This window comes from Punica granatum, chromosome 6 (genome assembly GCF_007655135.1).
Source record: "Punica granatum isolate Tunisia-2019 chromosome 6, ASM765513v2, whole genome shotgun sequence".
In the NCBI taxonomy this organism is placed as follows: domain Eukaryota; kingdom Viridiplantae; phylum Streptophyta; class Magnoliopsida; order Myrtales; family Lythraceae; genus Punica; species Punica granatum.
In genome coordinates, this window is record NC_045132.1 from 18,146,077 (window position 1) to 18,164,627 (window position 18,551).

At 38.5% G+C, this 18,551-nt stretch overlaps 2 protein-coding genes across 2 annotated transcripts; both read right to left on the reverse strand.

Annotated features, from left to right (window-relative positions):
* Positions 1-584: 584 nt before the first annotated feature.
* Positions 585-5,134, reverse strand: LOC116210461 (aspartic proteinase-like protein 2). Its single transcript, XM_031544336.1, has 11 exons — positions 5,008-5,134; positions 4,615-4,831; positions 4,076-4,205; positions 3,723-3,970; positions 3,187-3,411; positions 2,804-2,969; positions 2,633-2,706; positions 2,352-2,439; positions 1,802-1,874; positions 1,496-1,567; positions 585-855 (listed from the first exon to the last, which is right to left on the reverse strand). Exons 1-11 carry the CDS (start codon positions 5,078-5,080, stop codon positions 704-706), a joined length of 1,518 nt encoding a protein of 505 aa, XP_031400196.1. The 5' UTR covers positions 5,081-5,134; the 3' UTR covers positions 585-703.
* A 4,031-nt stretch (positions 5,135-9,165) lies between these two features.
* LOC116209904 (aspartic proteinase-like protein 2) lies at positions 9,166-13,136 on the reverse strand. The gene is made up of 10 exons (XM_031543657.1): positions 12,925-13,136; positions 12,445-12,574; positions 12,096-12,343; positions 11,545-11,775; positions 11,164-11,329; positions 10,970-11,043; positions 10,704-10,794; positions 10,155-10,227; positions 9,903-9,974; positions 9,166-9,508 (listed from the first exon to the last, which is right to left on the reverse strand). The coding sequence occupies exons 1-10, from the start codon at positions 13,134-13,136 to the stop codon at positions 9,357-9,359; spliced, it is 1,449 nt and encodes a 482-aa protein (XP_031399517.1). The 3' UTR covers positions 9,166-9,356.
* Between the last annotated feature and the right edge of the window lie 5,415 nt (positions 13,137-18,551).

The window sequence follows — 18,551 nt, forward strand, 5'->3', positions numbered from 1 at the left end:
CACGTGTCCGAGTTCGTGCTTTGTTTTATTTTCTAAATTGATGTTAGATTATGCGGGATATAAATTGATGATCAATGTTCCACCCCAATGCTTAAGTTAATAGGTAGTAAAACCCAACCATCCTATAAACTTATGGGTCGCATTCCACTCCAATATCGGTTTCACATATCATGCATAGGTAAGAACATTTAAGATTTTTCTCATACCGACGAGGCTAAAACAAGCAGGTTTTGTGTTAATTAAGAGCCATTAGCTGTAACAATAATGAATGATCAATTCTGCGATTTACTTAGTTTTTTTAATTAAATCAAGAGGCAATTGGTAATAACCATTATATTGGATAAGGAAATACTTCAACACAGACGAATTTAAAAATTTCCACTTTTAGTTTATATATTTTATCCGTGTTAAATTTAACATTTTTCAGTTCTAGGACTTGATTTTTCTAATAAATTTATTTTTCTGTGGAAAAAAGGAAATTAAAAAATATATATATATATATATATATATATTATAGTTCGACTCCAACTCTGAGTATATTAATTATTCATAATTAGTCACTTCTAAGACTTGCAGATAATTGAATATAATTTGGTTTATCTCTGTCTCAATATCATCATCAGCTATTTTCACCACTGTGACATTCCTTCTCATTCTTCCCTTCTTCCTGTGGCTACTCTGAAATTTTCGAATGTGAGCAGGACTACCATGCAAGACTGTACAGAACAGCGGGTATCAACAGGAACCACGTTAACGTTCTGCCGACCACTGGAGCAGAACTCGGACTCAGATTGTGGGTGCCAACAGTGTGTGTTGCCCCGGATTTCTCATCCTTCACTTGAATGCTTGATGAACCTGAAGTTGACATTGGGCAAATCAATGTCACAATAAAAGGAGAGAAAAGCACCAACGTTGTCGAGAACCAGTAGGCACCACTTAAGAGTTTTAAGGGGTTCTGACATAAATGTCAATAACCTTTGGGGTCCTGACACTTCGGGTTACTAGTTTTGCATTGCATAACTATGTAAGAAAAACGTAGCAGTTTGAATGGAAGAGTACATTTCCAGCCAAATGAAATTTCAATCCAAGGTTATAAGATCCATCCACCGAAGGAACCACGGATGACAATTTTTCACAGTTTGACTTGAGCAAGAATCAAATGAACCAGATCGATCTACATCTATGCCAAACAAAACTATGTATTCAAATTTATTTGATATAATATCTACACATACATAACTGAGGAATCTACTTTTTATGATTAGGGGATTCGGAGACAAGGACGAGTTTTTTCGGATAAACACATCTCTTAAAGTCAAACCTGACACCAAGTAGAACATACTGCATCTTTCGAGCAAAAGGAAAAGCAAACACCGAACAAACAATTTAAAAGAATTGGAAAGATGAATATGCACGCAGTATCTAATAATAGTTTAACAGCAAACTATGAATATGTGAAGAACAATAATACAGTAAATCAGTACAGAATACTTACAGTTATAGTCAACCCATCCAATTGTCTGATTTACAAGGTTGTATATAACTAGCTTATTTGAAAGCACCAAATCTGCAGTTCGAAGTTATAGCAGGATGAGCAACACGGAAAATCGAGCCAGAGAACTTACGTTTTTCAGCTTTAGCTTCTCGTTTATACGAACAGGGATCATTAGTTTGTAGAGTCTCACACAATAATGTTTGACTTTGGTCAAGATTTGCATGGAAACACAAAGGCAAACCTCGAGAAGTCGAGTTGTGGTGAAGTTTGGGTATATAAAGGTCAAGTCGGAATTACTGTACATACCTCCCAGAAGGACTACCTCCTTCCCACCGTACTGTACTGAACTCCTCAACCAACCAAAGCACCAACCGTTTTCCTGTATAATGAAGTTCATCAAAGTAAAGAAAGATACACCAAACCGGTAAGTGTATAAATCATCAAATGTCATGAATTTGCCTCCGCTAGTTACTTCATTTCAATGTCAAACATTCTAAAGCTGATAAGTATATGTAGGTCGCGCTTTAGTGTTTTGAAGTTGCTTTGCGAGTTTTTCTCCCCTTTTTGGAATGATGAAGATAGAAATTTTCATTCATTAGCCGCAAAGGAGCACCTTGGAGACACCAACCCCTTACATGTGCCAAAAGAAAATGTCCAGAGGGAAGAGTTGCAATAACATATCAATTTATCATGTCGAAAAATGTGAACCGATATTCCTAAGTAAGTGCTAGGAGCCTAGGAGCATGTATATCAGAAATAAAGCCGACAAGTAAAATGTTTTAGTTCCAGCACAATGTTCTCTTTCCTTTTGGTTTTGCTCCATTATTTGACTGAAAACAAAAACATAGGCACTTACATGTTGGAATAAATAATCGTGAGGATATACTGTCAAATTAAGGGAACCAGCGAACTGAAACTTGACAGCAGGAAACCCATCGTCCATACTGCAATAAAACGCGGAAACATGTTAAGGGGTACATGTTTTGGGTAACTGATAATCCGGCCTAAAAAACAACCCTAGCAAGCAGAATGTCATAGTCGACTAGTTAAAAGCATGAAATGGTTTATGAAAACATTAATAGTTCGCTGATGTATTAAAAGACAGAGTTCCTTAGGAATTGGGAATATTTAACTTACTTTCCAGAGAAGTCAAAACAGGAAAACGTATTATCAACAATGCGCAATACTAGTCCAGGTTGCTTCGCCATAATCTGGTTAATTAAATCAATTTAGAGATGATCCATAACAATGAGGAATAATTAAGTACTTAGGATTTTCAAAAATTTGTTCATTGTATGGTACACAAACCTTGCTCATGACCGAGTCATATATGTCCCCAGGAAGATAGGCCAAGGTTGTGCCACTGTCAACAATTGCTTCTATTTCATCGTAGAGCAAGCCCAATATACCCATGCTAAGTTGTATTGCCTCTCCATCAACCTCGATGGCCTTCATGACAATATTGTAATGGGACCTAAGATAGTTGATGAAAGTAAAAGTGACAAAAGTGAAGCAGAAAAACTAACCTAATTGATCAACAAGGTATTAATAAACAAAGCAAGAAATACCATTACAGCATCATTGAAAACAAAGACAGAATAGAAAACCCACACAAGGTTATTAGGAAAATTCGTAATAAAGATATCATTAATGCGGAGGAGGAGGACAAGAAAACAAGTTGTGAAACGTACTGATGAGGTACCAACGGAGTGGTTTTAACTATCGGCTGGACAATTTCCCCGATGGTGAAGATTCCACCACCGCGTTTGTTATCCAAGCAGTGAGCAAAAATCTTCTTCACCTTTCCAGCCGAAGCGAGCTGCGAAAGCACAGAAGTGTTTGACTGCCCAAAACCCATAAGTCCAGAGAGAGCTCCGGAGGCCATGGCCAAATTCCCTGATTGATTAGTTGCACACCTATGATCAACAACACAAAGAAACTCGATGACAATATTGGAGACAATCCTTGCACGACAATACCGCATTAAAAACAAGCAAATTCTAACTGAATGATTATTGTGACCCCATGACCTAACTTACAACCATCAATAATACCATAAATTGAAGGATCGAAAAAAGAATACCATAAATTGATTTGCCAGAAATGCTAGCTAGAAGCACTATTGAGTTGTACTGGACCTAACCGATATACCAAACATCACCCTCCCCGTAAAAAGGAAAATGAAATTCTGGTCATCATAAAGGCCTCCGCTAGAGCTGCAGCTTACCCGAATATTATGCTCGCGTTAGCCAATGAAGATTGGAGATTCCTGGTCCCTTGATTCAAGTGCACATAATCCTTAAAATAGTACCCAGCGGATGAGCTCCCATCCCCGTAAGTGACATTATACTTGCACTGCATATCGGACTTGCAATCCGGTATGGCACCATTGTTAGCGTACCTGCAGAACTCCTGATCACAGGTGACCGAGTTACCAGTGGACGACCCCTTCGGATCATAATATTCGAGCTTTAGCTGCATTTGATCAAATTGACACAAGCATAACTTAGTATCATCAATCAAAAATTTCAACCCGTTAAAAGGCCAATAAAAATGAAATCTGCCGGAACGTAAACGCACCCCAAGGTAACTCATGGTGGGGCAACTGTTGCAGCTAGAACAGAGCACCCACAAGTTATCGCTTCCGGTGTCGACTTGCACGTAATAATCCTGGGAAGGACTCCCCAATCCGATTTTGGCATAGTACAACCTGAACCAATCAACATCTCATTGTCAGACAGACTTCCTAGATGGTCCTTCCATGTACTATAGCCCTTAAATCAGATAACATTTTGTTCAGATCATCACATTTTGTTCATGTCGGCCTGCCCCTCTCACGGATGGCGACTTTATATCTCATTCATTAGTACAAACTACAAAGACGGTCTCATGTCGGAGACAGCAGGACAAAATTAAATTCCTCCATTCTACATCATGAGGACAAAAGTCTTAATTGCTTCGCAGTGTTCTCCGACAGATATCCTAAATGGCAGCAGGAAAGAATTCTAATGGCCGAGTAACCAGCCTTCGGGGCGAAAAGACAGAATTTCAAGCTAAAAGAAACGAGCATAAAAACCGCAAGGGGGATTTTTTGGAGCTCAGGGTGGCAGGACATTGACCCGGTACTGGTGGCATTGCCGCTGCCGCCCAAGGGGAGGTCGACGGCGGAGAGCAGCCTGCCATGGCGGGTGGAATCGTGCTCCCACAAATCGCTGAGCGACCTCTGGCGGCCCTTAAACTTGCTGTGCACCTCGAAGGCAACTTTCCCAGAGGCCACCGTCGCCGATAGCACCAGCAGCGCGGCCACTGCCAAGAAAGCCCTCACACCCATGATTCCTAGCCGAATGAAGAATTAAAGGAGGTTATTTCTGTTCTGAGAAAACGGGGGATGGGTGGCGGGAAATGGGTTTCATGGATGCCCCGGAATGAGAGACAGAGCCATGAACGAGGGAGGAGGACGACGATGGAGATTTGAGATGGCAACGCAAAGAAAATAGCTAAATGGTCATTACGGAAAACTATGGAGAGGGGTCGTTGGACGATGGCTTTGGCCATTTTCGGCAGGTTGCTTTCCTCAACTTCCATGGCTTCTGTTTTAAGGTTGTCGCCTCGCTTGCACCCTCCTCTCGTCTCTCCCCCGCTTCTTTCGGGTTTGCACAGTGACAGTCTCAAAATTTATCCCAGTGCTTTTAGTTTATCTCATTTTGAGCCCTCAAGTTTAACGTGCTATTGCATTTCATGCAGTGCCGACGCCATCGGATTTTCGATACGGTCTGGCTACATGCTCCGCTCATGAATCTCATGGAAGGCCACTCATTGGGGGCATCCGTGAACCTAGTGATACATCAAAGACTCGTGAATTCTGATTCTTTTGAATGGTCACAGTTAAAAAATATTATTTTAAGTCTCGATTTTTTGCATATGTATGTGTAAATTCTTAACTATACCTCCACTCGGAGGTAATAATGTGATTAATACATGTGTGAGGGAAGATAATAAAAAAGGAAAAATATCTAGAGGAATAAGATTCTGAAACTATGGTTAAGTGTAAGAAAAAATTTGAAATGGACCCTTTTTTGAGGGTGTAGGTATAATCTCTAACATTGTATTTGACCATGAACCTTCTATCATCTGGTCGGGACGGACAGGGGAGTTTTTTCCCAAATTAGGAAACAAAATCTTCTATTGAAAATTTGAAGCTACTTTCCTTTTTTTCTTCCTAACAAAATAATTCTCCAAATACACTAATATTGACGTCTAATCATTTCCAAAATCCAAAATTTTATAAATTCGTTTCATTTAAACCATTTCTGAAATTAAAAGAAAAATATACGCACAAAAATATAGAGAGGGCTACAGGGGCCACTATTAGCCAGTATCGCTTTCGACCAGGTCGTAAGCGATCTCACCAAGGACTATGATGGCTGGCATTGGGCCCCTATCACTCCTCTCTCTCTTCACGTATAGAGAAGCAATCGGAGACTAACATCGCTGCTAGCTCTTGATGAGGTTACCGGCAATCTCGCCTCCCCTTCCATCTCCGTTGGCATCCTTCTCTTTTCTTTGAGCGTGTTCTTAAATATGTTGCAAAGATAGGGGTTGATTTAAAATGACCCAAGAATTTATTCTATATAAAGTTTATTTATCTTTGGAATTAATTTCAAAGATAAAAGTCTTATTTCTGGAAAAAAAAAAAAAGCTCCTCGCTAGGAAACTGCGTCGGCCAGACCTGTTGGACTGAGGATTAGGATAGGGCTGTGGGCCAATCCATACCAACCCAGCTAGCCGGCCCATGGAAAAGCCCAGAAACGGGGGGCGAGGCCCAAAGCATCTCACCAGATTGTGCGAGAGAATTTTACATGGGAATTGGGATTTATTGATCACTTTAACCAAATCATTTAGGGTAAATTATACTGGTGGTCCAAAAAAATTTACAAATGTTTCAATGTGGTATAAAAAGTTTTTTTTGCTACTTGATGGTACAAAATGTTTTAAAGTTGTTTCAGTATAATACAAACCGTCATCTCGCCATTAACGCCGTCAAATCGATGCTGATGGTGTAAAACCAATTTTTGTTGGATGTTACATAATGGTGCAAAATATTTTGAAGTTGTGACTTAATAATACAAAATATTTTACGTAAGTTACATGATGGTGCAAAAATTATAGATTTTGTAAAAGACGGCTTAACGGCGTCAATAGCGAGATGACGGTTTGTACTATACTGAAACAATTTCGAAATATTTTGTACCATCAAGTAGCAAAAAAACTTTTTGTACCACATTGAAATATTTGTAAAATTTTTTGGACCACCGGTGCAATTTACCCAATCATTTAACTTCAACTAACGCATTATACTTATAGCGTCACAAATATTATAGACTAGTGTTTTTTTTTTGCCCTTGTGTTGCAGGAATTACTAAATAGACATATTTGTTTATATTTTTTTATTTATTTCATTCCAATAATAATGAATGTAATTAATTAATTAATTACATAGTAATTGAATCATATATTAAAGTTAGCATTGTAAATTCTCCTACTTACGTTCCTTTACATAAACCGAAGACCTCCTCATTCAAAAACCGCTAACTCCTTGCAAAAAGTTAGGGAAAAAATATATCGATCCAACAATTACAAGCAGGTCATTTAGGCAAGGGATTGATTGGGTTACCCACTATATCGTCCTAACCAGATTTACAACCGCTGTGCAAAAAAGGAAATTTTTTTAAAAAAAGTGAAATTAAATGTTCCTTGAAAGAATTAGTCCGACCGTAATGGTCATTTAGGTTAAGAGGTCAATCGGTTTGTCGGATATCTTGTCATTTAGGCTAAGAGGTCAACCGGTTTGTCGAACATCTTGTCAATTGGATCTAAAGAATAGTATAAAAAAATTCAAGAAAATTTTTTTTAAAAAAAAGATGTGTATTAATTTAAAAAAAAGTGGGGAGTGGGAAATATTTCCCCACTCGACCACTAGTGACAGAACGAGATCCGTAATCAATATCATAACTGGAAAAAAATTACCAGAATTAAATTATCATAATTACAATTATTAATTGTTTATAAAATATTTGTTAATTTATTTATAAAAATTTATATAATTTCAATAAAGTGTGTGTATATATATATATTTATAGTTGTATTCCCATTTATTGAATAGTAGTCAAGTTTATATATATACTAGTTCATCGGACCCATGTGTTGCACAAATTTTATAAAGAAAGTTTATTATGAATATTTAAATATAAAACAGTAATTTGCATAAATTTATAGTTTATATCAACACGTAAATTTTTTTATTGTATAAACGTTGATGCGATAAATTTAGATTTATGGTAGGAGAATATATATCAAAAGTTTTAAAGTACAGAATCTATATAATATATACATAATTGTAATTATCAATTTAATATCGAAGAAAATTAATGATAAATCTAAAATACTTGTAGATTAAATCAATCACTTTATTTGATAAAAGTATAATACGCTTAAAACCTACCAAAACTTTTAAAACTTCATTATTTACTTGTATATTATTATAATTGACATTCCATATATTAGTTTTATAAATTCGAATACTTTTAGATAAAATGACCCGATCACTTGGATGAGAAATGTACTTAATTACACTGAAAGTGTTCATTCGTTGGGTTAGCTACCCTACAAATTTCTTTCCATTTAAAATCAACACATTGTCATTAGTTCATGTCTTTCCTTAATAACCCTCCATTTGCTACATGTAGAAACCGTGTTAGATTTTGTTTAGTAACTTCATTAAGTGCTGAAATTAAATTTTCAGTACTTAATGGAGTTAAGCTTGTTTGTTAATACAAAATAAAAACTTAATTAATGAGTCAGTCAGAAAAGTGCTTAATCATTAGGTAATCCAAAAGCTATATAATCATTCAGCTCTGTTTTTGCTTACTCGCTCGGCATCGGTGACTTTTAGCTTATTTTGCAGCAATGCTCTTGAACTTTTTTGGTTTTGCAACTTGGTCCCATTTACCAAATTCTGGTCGGAGTGTTAGAGAGGGAAGGGGGGGACGAAGGCAAGGGCCGGTGGTAGCCCCAGTCTGGTCATCACGCTCAGGCAAGATCGCCAACACCACTCGGGAATCGAGGGTCAACCCACCTAAAAGCGGAGAGAGAGAGAGAGGAGGGGTCGCACCACGATTCCCAATCAGTAGTAGCCCCGACCTCGGCCACCACTGCCTAGGCAATTGTCAGTGATCCCTAATGTCGCTAGCAACCTTGATTAGGGCGGTAGTAATCGGAATCGAGGCCACCACCGCCTCCTTTCCCCTCCTCAAATCAGATTTACAATCTAACTTTTCTTTATAAAAAAAAATCATAAAATAAAAATAAAAATATTGAGGCAAAAATTAAGAGAAGGAAAGTTTTGTTGCCTTTCTATAATTAGGATCTCTAATGATCTAAAGTTTTCAACCCTTGTATCCCACCGAATAAAATTTGCTAGCACTTATTTACTTAAACACTTCAATTTTAAACGCTTAAAATTCAGCACTTAATTTTAAGTGCAAATGAATACAATCTTAGTTTATATTTTAATTTTGCAGAGGTGGAATATGAACACGAACCTTCACTCTCTCCTTATCAGAAAGAGTGGCGGTGGCCCAAAACGCATTATTTTCTCGAATATCAAGAGCTTCCACAAAAATAAGCATTTTTTAATTTTTATTTCAACAATGAGTATTCCTATAAATTAAAAAGGAAAACTAAAAAAAAAATAATGAATTAGCTCATCTCTTGTCTCTCTGCACAAAATTCATAGTCCATCATCGGCCATTATTGTTATCTCTTCTCCCCGTGGCCACCGTGAAACTTCTGAATAATAGGACTACGATGGGAGGCTGTACAAGATGGCAGGTATCAACAGGAGCCACGTAAATGTTCTTCCGACCACCTGAGCCGCACGCGAACTCAGGTCATGGGCGCCAACAGCATATGTCGCGCCGGATTCCTCGTCCTTCACTTTAATGCTCGATGAACCTGAAGTTTGACATTGCAAAGACTAGTAAGTGCAGGCAAAGGGGAGACAAAGGGTCAATTTGTCGTAGAACCACGTCCTGAAGATTTTCCGACGCAATGTCCGAGAAACTTTTATATCATCCCGACCCTTTGGCTTATTAGTTATGAACGTGTATTTATGCAAGAAAACAAAAATATTTGAGTGACAGAAAATTATCCACGAAAATGGGGCTTGAATCCAAGGTAAACTCTAAAAGATTTATTCCCCCACGGATCAAGATATAGAAGTTTTTCATAATTTGGCTTGAGCAAGAATCAAACTAATCAAATGATAAACATCTAAAAACAATATAACAGCAAACAATTAGATATGTGCAAAGGACAATGATAAAGTAAATCAATACAGAATACTTACAGTTAAAATCTACCCAGCCAACAGTCTGATTCACCAAGTCGTACACAACCAGCTTGTTCGAAAGCACCAAATCTGGAGTGACAAGTCGTACACAACCAGTTAAATTCGTTGATCGCTCGAGTCTCGTACAAAAACATTTGACTTACGCCAGGAAATGCACTGAAGCACAAGGCCAACTTGAGACATCGAGTTGTGGTGAATTAGTTTGCAGGGACACATGAAGTTCAAGTCAGCATTGCTGAACATACGTACCTCCCAAAAGGATCACGTCCTTTCCCTTAGACTGCATTGAACTGCTCATCCAACCAAAGCACCACTTGTTATCCTGTATGACACATCAGAGTACGCAAAAGTACAGCAAAACGGTAAGTATATAAAGCAGCAAAATGTCATAAATTCGTATGCATAAGTTACTTCTTTTCAATGTCAAACTTTCTAATAGTTGCAAAAGCCGATGAGCCTATCTATGTAGATCAAACTGATCTAGTGTTGTGACTGGTTTTCTCCCCCTTTTGGAATAATAATAACAGAAATTTTCACTAATTAGCCGAAAGGGAGCAAGCAACTCGGAACTACCAACCCTTTATGTGCAACAAAAGAAAATTCTCAAATGGAAGAGTTTCGATAGCATAGAGAATTGATAGTGTCCGAAAACATGTAAATATATTTCGAAGAAAGTGGCAGCACTTTTTATCAGAAAAACTGAACCAGTAAAGGTTTTCAGTGCCAGCCAATGTTCTCTTTCCCCCTATGGTTTCATTCCATAATATTTGACAGAGAAACAAAAAATTAGAAACTTACACTGATTGGGAACAAATAATCGTGAGGATATGCGGTCAAATCAAGGGAACCAGCAAACTGAAACTTGACAGCAGGAAACCCATCATCCACACTGCAGTAAAACATCAAAACATGTTAAGGGTACATGTTTTGCATTCGCAGCTGGTGAATAAAAGACACGCTAATAGTTGACCAGTTCAAAGTTGTTTCATAGAATGGTATATGAAAACATTAATAGCTTGCCAATGTATTAAAAGACAGAGTTCCTTAGAAATTAAATATCTTACTCCTCAGAGAATTCGAAACAGGTAAACTGCTCATCAACAGTATGTAATTTTAGTCCAGACTGCTTTGCCAAAATCTGGTGAAACAAATCAATTGCTAGAATTAACCATGATAATAAGGATCGATTAAGTAGGTAATGATTAAAGGAAAAAAAAAAAAAGAAAAAAAAAAGGAGTTCATCAGAGGGTACACAAACCTTGCTCATCAGTGAATCATAAATGTCCCCAGGGAGATAGACCAAGGTTGTGCCGCTGTCGATAATTGCGTGTTTCTCATCATCGAACAGGCCTAGTATACCCGTACCAAGCTGTATTGCCTCGCCACCAACCTCAATGGCCTTCATGACAACATTGTAATGCGACCTAAGACAGTTGATGAAAGTAAAAGTGTCGGCAGTTAAGCTCAACAACTAACCTTATTGGGCAACAAGGAGTGAACAAAGCAAGCAAGAAACACCATTACAGCATTATCTAAAACAAAGACAAAATAGAAACCTCGCTCAAAGTTATTTGGGAATTTCGCAATCACACATATCATTTATGCAGCGAAGGACAAAAGAACGAGCTGTGAAACATACTGATTAGGTACCAACGCAGTGGTTTTAACTTTCGGCTCTACGACTTCCCCAATGGTGAAGATTCCACCACCTTGTTTGCTGTCCAAGCAGTGAGCAAAAATCTTCTTCACCTTTCCTGCTGAAGCGAGCTGAGAAAGCACGGAAGTGTTTGACTGCCCGAAACCCATAAGACCAGAGAGAGCTGCAGAGTCTTCGCCTGAGCCCAAATCCCCCGATTGTTTGTTCGCACACCTATTCACCAACATGAAGAAACTCATGAGAATACTGAAGACGCACCTTGCACAGTAACACCACATTAAAAGCAATCAAACTCTAAGAGTCAAGATGCCGACAAATTTATCTTCTTTGGATTCCTGAATGATTATTGGAGACTCCAAACACAACCCAACCCATAATCCCCAATATTACCATAAGTTGGTTCCCCATAAATGCTAGCTAGAAGCACAATCAAATTGCACTGGACTTAACAGAAAAACCAGGCATCACCCCGTTGTCAAAAAGAACACAGAATTCTGGTCATCATAGAAGGCCCGGATAGAGCTGCAGCTTACCCAAATATAACACTTGCATTAGTCCATGATGATTGGAGATTCCCAGTCACTCGATCCAAGCGCATCTGATCCTTAACATAGTACCCGGTAGTAGAGCTCCCGTCTCCATAAACGACATTATATTGGCAAAGCAAATCGGACTTGCAACCAGGTAATTCACCGTTGTTTGCGTAAATACAGTACTCCTGATCACACTTGACTGTGCTCGCAGTGGACGAGCTCTTCGGATCATAAGCTTCGAGCTTTATCTGCATTTGATCGAATTAATACAAACATAACGTAGTTTCAATAAGAAATTTCAATCTGTCAAAGGCGAATAAATTTGATGTCAGCTCGAATGTAAACGCACCCCAAGACTGCTCTTGGTGGGGCACCTGTCGCAGCCAGCGCAGCTCACCCACAAGATATCACTACCGGTGTCGACTTGCACGTAATAATCCTTGGAAGGACTCCCCAGTCCAATTTTCGCATAGTACAACCTAAAACCATCAATATCAAATCGTCAGCAGACTTTCTATAAATGCTCCTTCCATGAACTATAGCCCCTACATCAAACAACCGGTCGCATCCTCGCATTTTATTTACATCGGGCACACCTCTTGCGGGATTCGACTCTATATCGTATTCGTTACAGATCAATGGAGACAAAAATTGCCACACAGACATGGTCTTATGTCGGAAACAGCAGGACAACAAGAAAAGCCTCATTTCTCCATCATGAAGATAAAAGCCTCAGCTGCTTTGCAGTCTTCTTCGATAGATATCCAAAAGAAAGAAGCAGGAAAGCGCAAGGAGGAATCTTTGCAACTCAGAGTGGCAGGAAACTGACCCGGTGTCTGAGGGGTTGCCGTTGCCGCCCAGGTGGAAGTCGACGGCGGACAGCAGCCTGCCGTGGCGGCGGGAATCGTGCTCCCTTAAGGCGCTGAGGGACCTCTCGCGGCCCTTGAGCTTACTATGCACCTGGAACGCAACGTTGCCGGAGGCCGCCGACGCCGACAGCACCAGCAGCGTCGCCACGGCCAAGAAAGGCCTCGGATCCATGTTTTCTAGCCTTTTTTATTACTTTTTTGTTGTTTAGTCACGCCGAAAGAAGAACAGGGGAAGAAGGAGGGAGGAGGGAAGTGGGGTTCATGGATGCCCGGGAGAAAGAGGCAGAGCCATGAAGAAGAAGAAGAAGAAGAAGAAGAAGAAGAAGGGAAGAGGACGACGATGGAGACTTGAGATGGGGATGTGAGAAGAATAGCTAAAAGGGTATCATTGCGAACCATGGAAAGGGTTCGATGGACGATGACTCCGGGTATTTTTGGGAGGTTGCTTTCATCTTCTTCCATTGCTCTGTTTCAGGGAGATGCTCTGCTTTTTTTGACGTTTTCGCCTCGCTTCACGCTTCTCTTCCCTTCATCTTCAGCCCCAATTCCTTCGGGGTTAGACTTGCAGTCTCAAAATGTATCCCCGTCGTTCTATTTTATTGCATTTTAACCCCCAAAATTTGACATGCTGTAAGTCGACAAAGCCCCGACGGCCGGCCAACGCCATTGTTTTTTTGAATACAATTTAGCCATGCGCTGCTCATGCATGAACGTTTTCTAACATCACAGAGTCAGTTGAGGAGTTTCGTTTTATCTTTAGCGATCGAAATTTAAAACAGTGTTAGTGTATAAATTTTAATTGTAGCTTTCTAAACTGTGCATGCATGTGCTAATCTTTTCCTATGCTCCGAGGTTACACCAAGGCATGCGTCGGAATTCTGTTCGGGGAAAATTAATGAATTGGGGAGGTCGAGAGGATTAGAAAACCGGGAGTCGTCTTCTGAAACCGCAGCCAAAGTACGGGGAATAATTGGAAGCGGGCCATTTTTCGGGGGTATAGGTGAAATTGCCATCATGTTAATTGACCTTGACCTTTTCTTCGTCTTTGTGAGGGGCACGTTAGGGCAACTTCCTCAGTCAACCTGATGGACTTAGTAAGGGAACCACTTTGTTCGAAGACATTGCAAAGCAAAGCATCATCATGGATTGTGCGAGCAGATTGCTACATTGGATTTCATATGAAGCAAAGCTTGTCTAAGCAATTAAGAAACACCTATCATGTATCGAAAATGGTACGATATCGTGTCCCGATGATGCAAAACATATTATCGAGTTAATAAGAGTAAATTTTATTTCAAACAGAATGATGAATATATAGAGGGGGAGAGGAAACCGCCACTTTGCTAGACTAAAGTGGTGGCTTCCCAATTCCACAGACATCGATTCGGGTCTGCGACACCGATGACCATCGAAGTTGTGCTAGCATTAATTTAGGGCCGCCCAACATCAATGGGACGCATCCTAACCCTTAAACCGTGGTTAGGGCAAGCATGAGCAATGGCGTCCTTTCGATCGATACCATATTACTCGCTCCCTTCAACGGAAAAGTATTATTGATTAATCATCCTAACCTCAGATCAAATTATGTTAAACCATGTCAATTGTCTCTTTTTATTGGTGAATTGAAGTTTGGAAATTTCAAAGAGTATTTGTGAATTTTCAAAGGAGACTAAATATCTTCATATTAAGTTTATGATCCTCCCTTATAGTCGAAAAAAAAAAAAACGTTAAAGCCAGATGAAGTGAAGAGGGCCTTGATTAGATTCGTTGCTTATTCCACGTCGTCCTTATTAAATAAATTTAGGAAACCAAACCCACCAAAGAGCCCGTGCGAAACTCAGGTTTTGGCTCCTTTTGCCGTTTACTGAACCGTACGTACTAGATGAAAATTTCTAATTTAGTCTCCCAGAGAATTTGACAAATGCTATCTGGAATTTCCGAATTTCCAGTCATTGCCAATAAAAGTAAGACAATTGATATGAATTTTTGGTGCATCGTCACACTTTTTTTTTTTGAAAGGAATATTTGCTATAATTGTACATATCTATGTGCAATATATAAAGTGATATGCCACGCTTTAAGAGGTGCTAGATAGATAAGACAAGCATGGTGATCCATCGAAAAAAGCAAAACATGCTCTTCTATTAGGTGACTTTTCAAACACAAAATCGTTGTACCATGCATATCAGGAACCGTTAGGGATCGAAAAAATAATCCGACAAGCCAGACACAGTCTAACCTCCTAGGCCCACATCGATACACCTAATCAGTAATAATACCTAGAGAAAATTTTCACTCCATTATTATCTCTCATATATATTTAATATCTTTGAAATATTTTTCCCTTAAATATCTACATGATATCTCTATCGAATATTTCACTATCTATTATATTTAATTAAATATCTCAAGAGGATTACGATATCCCGATAAATATCTCATGTAGATCTCTATAAATACCTTCTGGTATACCTAAAGCTCTAAGTTCAATTAATTACTTTTCCGAGCACATTCCCATTTAAGCATCGAAAAAGAAAATCGAGATTCCTTTATGTTCTTCCCCTTTTTGCAGGTTGATCATGCCGAGCTAAAGGAAGTTCGTGGTTTGTGAGACGCATGAGGAAGGCACGTGATCAAGGTCCGCAAATCACAACCCCAACATTGGTGTCATCTATGGAAAACGACACGATAAGTCATCACATCGGTTGTTTTCCATTAAATTGAGAAGAAACAATGGTTCTAACGAGGAGTGCCGCAAACTCCCAAGCTGGAAACGACAGGTCTCAGGAGGCTTCAAACCTCTTGCAGCAGGTTGCGATAAACCACCCAAATACTTGGGGAGCTCCTAACCCTTCGCGACGGGCTACTAGGAGCAACCTAGCACAATTGGCTCGTCAAGATCCGTCACCGCCACAACATGACCCAAAGGCTGAACCAGGAAGAGGATGATGCTGTCTCCTGTAAGCATTGTCCAAATCTCCCCGCCAAAGGGACTCTTAAAAGCTGCCTAGCAACAATCCTTCGCTAGTCACAATTCCTCCTAAACCGGCTATAGCGCTCTCTCTAAAAGGCATATAGCATCTAGTAGCAGAGCATGTGACTAAAGTGATGCGGGCCATGGAGCGATAGCAAAATGGGTTCCCGACCTCAAAGAGGACTTCGAGTCGCCCCTTATAGGGAGGTCATCCTCCGCGCTAAAGTGCCTCGTAAATTTACTCCTCCTCAGATTACCCTATATGATGGGAAGATGAACTCGATAAACCATGTTCGTCGGTACACAGCTTCTCTCTTGGTAAGAGAAGTGTCTAAACAAGCACAACGCCTCATGTTCCCAAGAATTCTCACTGGTGATGCAGCGGACTGGTTGCATTCTCTACAACCTGGCTCAATAGGGAGCTTTAAGCAATTGAAGGAGTTATTCTTAGAAAGGTTCGAGAGCATGTGCCTAGCGAAAAGGAGCGTCACTAAGTTATTTTCCCTGGAACAAAGGGAAAAAGAATCCCTTCGCGACTGGTATGACAGATTCTTCAAAGCTTCAACTGAGGTAGAAGACCTGATTTAACTATTGGAGAGGGAAATCAGGATTCCATCTCGTTCTTCCCTTTTTGTAGGTTGATCGTGCCGAACTAAAGGAAGTTCGTGGTTTGTGAGACGCACGAGGAACGCACGTGATTGAGGTCCGAAAATTGCGACCCAACAGAAACGAAAGTTAAAAATACACCATTTGAAATAATTGCTTTTATCAGTTATATTCGTAATTTTGAAAAGGCATGTTAAAAGTATAAAGGAGTATCAAATTCAACTGAGAATAGAAAGCGGTTTTTTAGTAACATTTAAAAAAACACTCCAAATTGGTACTGCCTAAATTTAGGGGGATAAACTGTCCGGTCGGATCAAACTACTAAAAAAAGATCTCAAATTTTTTAGGTCAAATTTTTCTGAGTGTGAAACGCGAACTAAATCAGATATAAAACGCCCACCCATTATAAGATCGGGTTCTCTGGTCATGTTCTCGGGCTAATCCGACTTTTCAAAAAAATTGAAAAAATATATATATGCGACGTCAACCATTCAACCCAACCCCAGTACCCATCCTAACTCCCAATATTCACGATATCAAAGGTACTCAAAGTGGAGAAAATGGAAGAACGGGTATAGAGGGGTTGGGTAGTGTTTTATTTGTTTTTATTCATTTTTTAATATACATACATAGTCGGATCGGGTCAAACTCGGGTTTCTTTCTTGAACCCGAACCCGAACCGAGAATCCAGTATGAAAAGAGAAACCGCCCAAATTTGCAAACGATTTTTCGATTTTTGGTTTTCCCGGTTGGGTCTTTTTGGTTTCTGCTTATACTTTTACCTAAATTTATGCATTACAAAGTATAAAATCGTAATAGGTTATGAATTACAATTGTTAACATATTTATAGGGTAATGTGTGCTGAAAATTTTCATATATGTATATATTATATATATATATATGTTGAAATTTAAATTCTGAACATATCCCCAATTTATCATCATAAGAAAATTTTCAAAAAAAAGTATAATATCTATAAAAGACTATATTGACAATTGCAAATTAGGAGAGTTAATTTGTAATATATGCTATATAAAGGAGATTTTAGGAGGAAAACTCTTAAAATATTTTTTTAATTGATAATGTTTAAGTAAATGTATATATATATATATGTCACTAATATAAAAGGTAAAATTTTTCTCCAAAAATATAGACAATAATTAACGTCAATTTTTTAAATGAAATAATTTTTTAAACTCTAAAGATTAGATCATCACCTATAAAAAAAAGGTAAAATATATCCTATATTGTGAACCTCTTCAGGAAAATCAAAAAAATAATAAAAAATTGATTTTCTCTTTTTGTACTATACTAATACGACCGCCCTTGTAACTAAAAGGTTTTTTGAAATTATTGAAAATTCATGACTAATTCGCAATCTATGCAAACATTACAATCTTATTATTTAATACGGTTATCTTAATAATAAAGCTAAATTTACAACTTATGAAATATGGAACATAAATTTAGAACTATATATATATATATATATGTATTATATATATATACACCTTTTTAAGCCTAAATTAGTGTTCTTATAGTTGTTGAAGGAAAAAAACAAATGAATAAATAAAATAAGAACAGTCAAGAAGCTCGAGGCTTTCACTAGTATTATAATAAAGTTAGATCGATAATAATGTTAGGTTAGACACCAAGAAAAAATAGTCCGTCCGAAATACACAATATTATCTTTTACCTTATTTTATTTTATTTTAATAGCATTAGCAATGGCTCCCACAAAGAAATGTGATCACAATCGATAGGTGAACGTCATATAGCATTATGTCACGCCTGTTCATAAGATTCAATGCAAAGCCTGAGTTGAGAGCCTCTGATTCGAGTTGTATGTTCCGGTCACAGAGAAATTGCTAAAACCGAACCCACGCAAAGATTTCATCCGTGGATGACACTAACCGAGCTTGCCGTGCCATCGGCTTAATGCAACGGAATTCATAAGATTGTACCACGCACCAATTAATTCGTACATCACATTGAATTAAAACTGA

Bases quoted from the DNA above. Each gene is read 5' to 3' on its own strand.
- LOC116209904 (XM_031543657.1), bottom strand. From the start codon at position 13,136: ATGGATCCGAGGCCTTTCTTGGCCGTGGCGACGCTGCTGGTGCTGTCG. The intron at 12,575-12,924 runs GTCAGTTTCCTG...TGATGGTTTTAG, and splicing joins GGCAACCCCTCAGACACCGG to GTTGTACTATGCGAAAATTG. The intron at 12,344-12,444 runs GTGCGTTTACAT...GATCAAATGCAG, and splicing joins CCACCAAGAGCAGTCTTGGG to ATAAAGCTCGAAGCTTATGA.
- LOC116210461 (XM_031544336.1), bottom strand. From the start codon at position 5,080: ATGGAAGTTGAGGAAAGCAACCTGCCGAAAATGGCCAAAGCCATCGTC. The intron at 4,832-5,007 runs GTAATGACCATT...TCATTCGGCTAG, and splicing joins ACCCCTCTCCATAGTTTTCC to GAATCATGGGTGTGAGGGCT. The intron at 3,412-3,722 runs GTAAGCTGCAGC...TGTTGATCATAG, and splicing joins AACGCGAGCATAATATTCGG to GTGTGCAACTAATCAATCAG.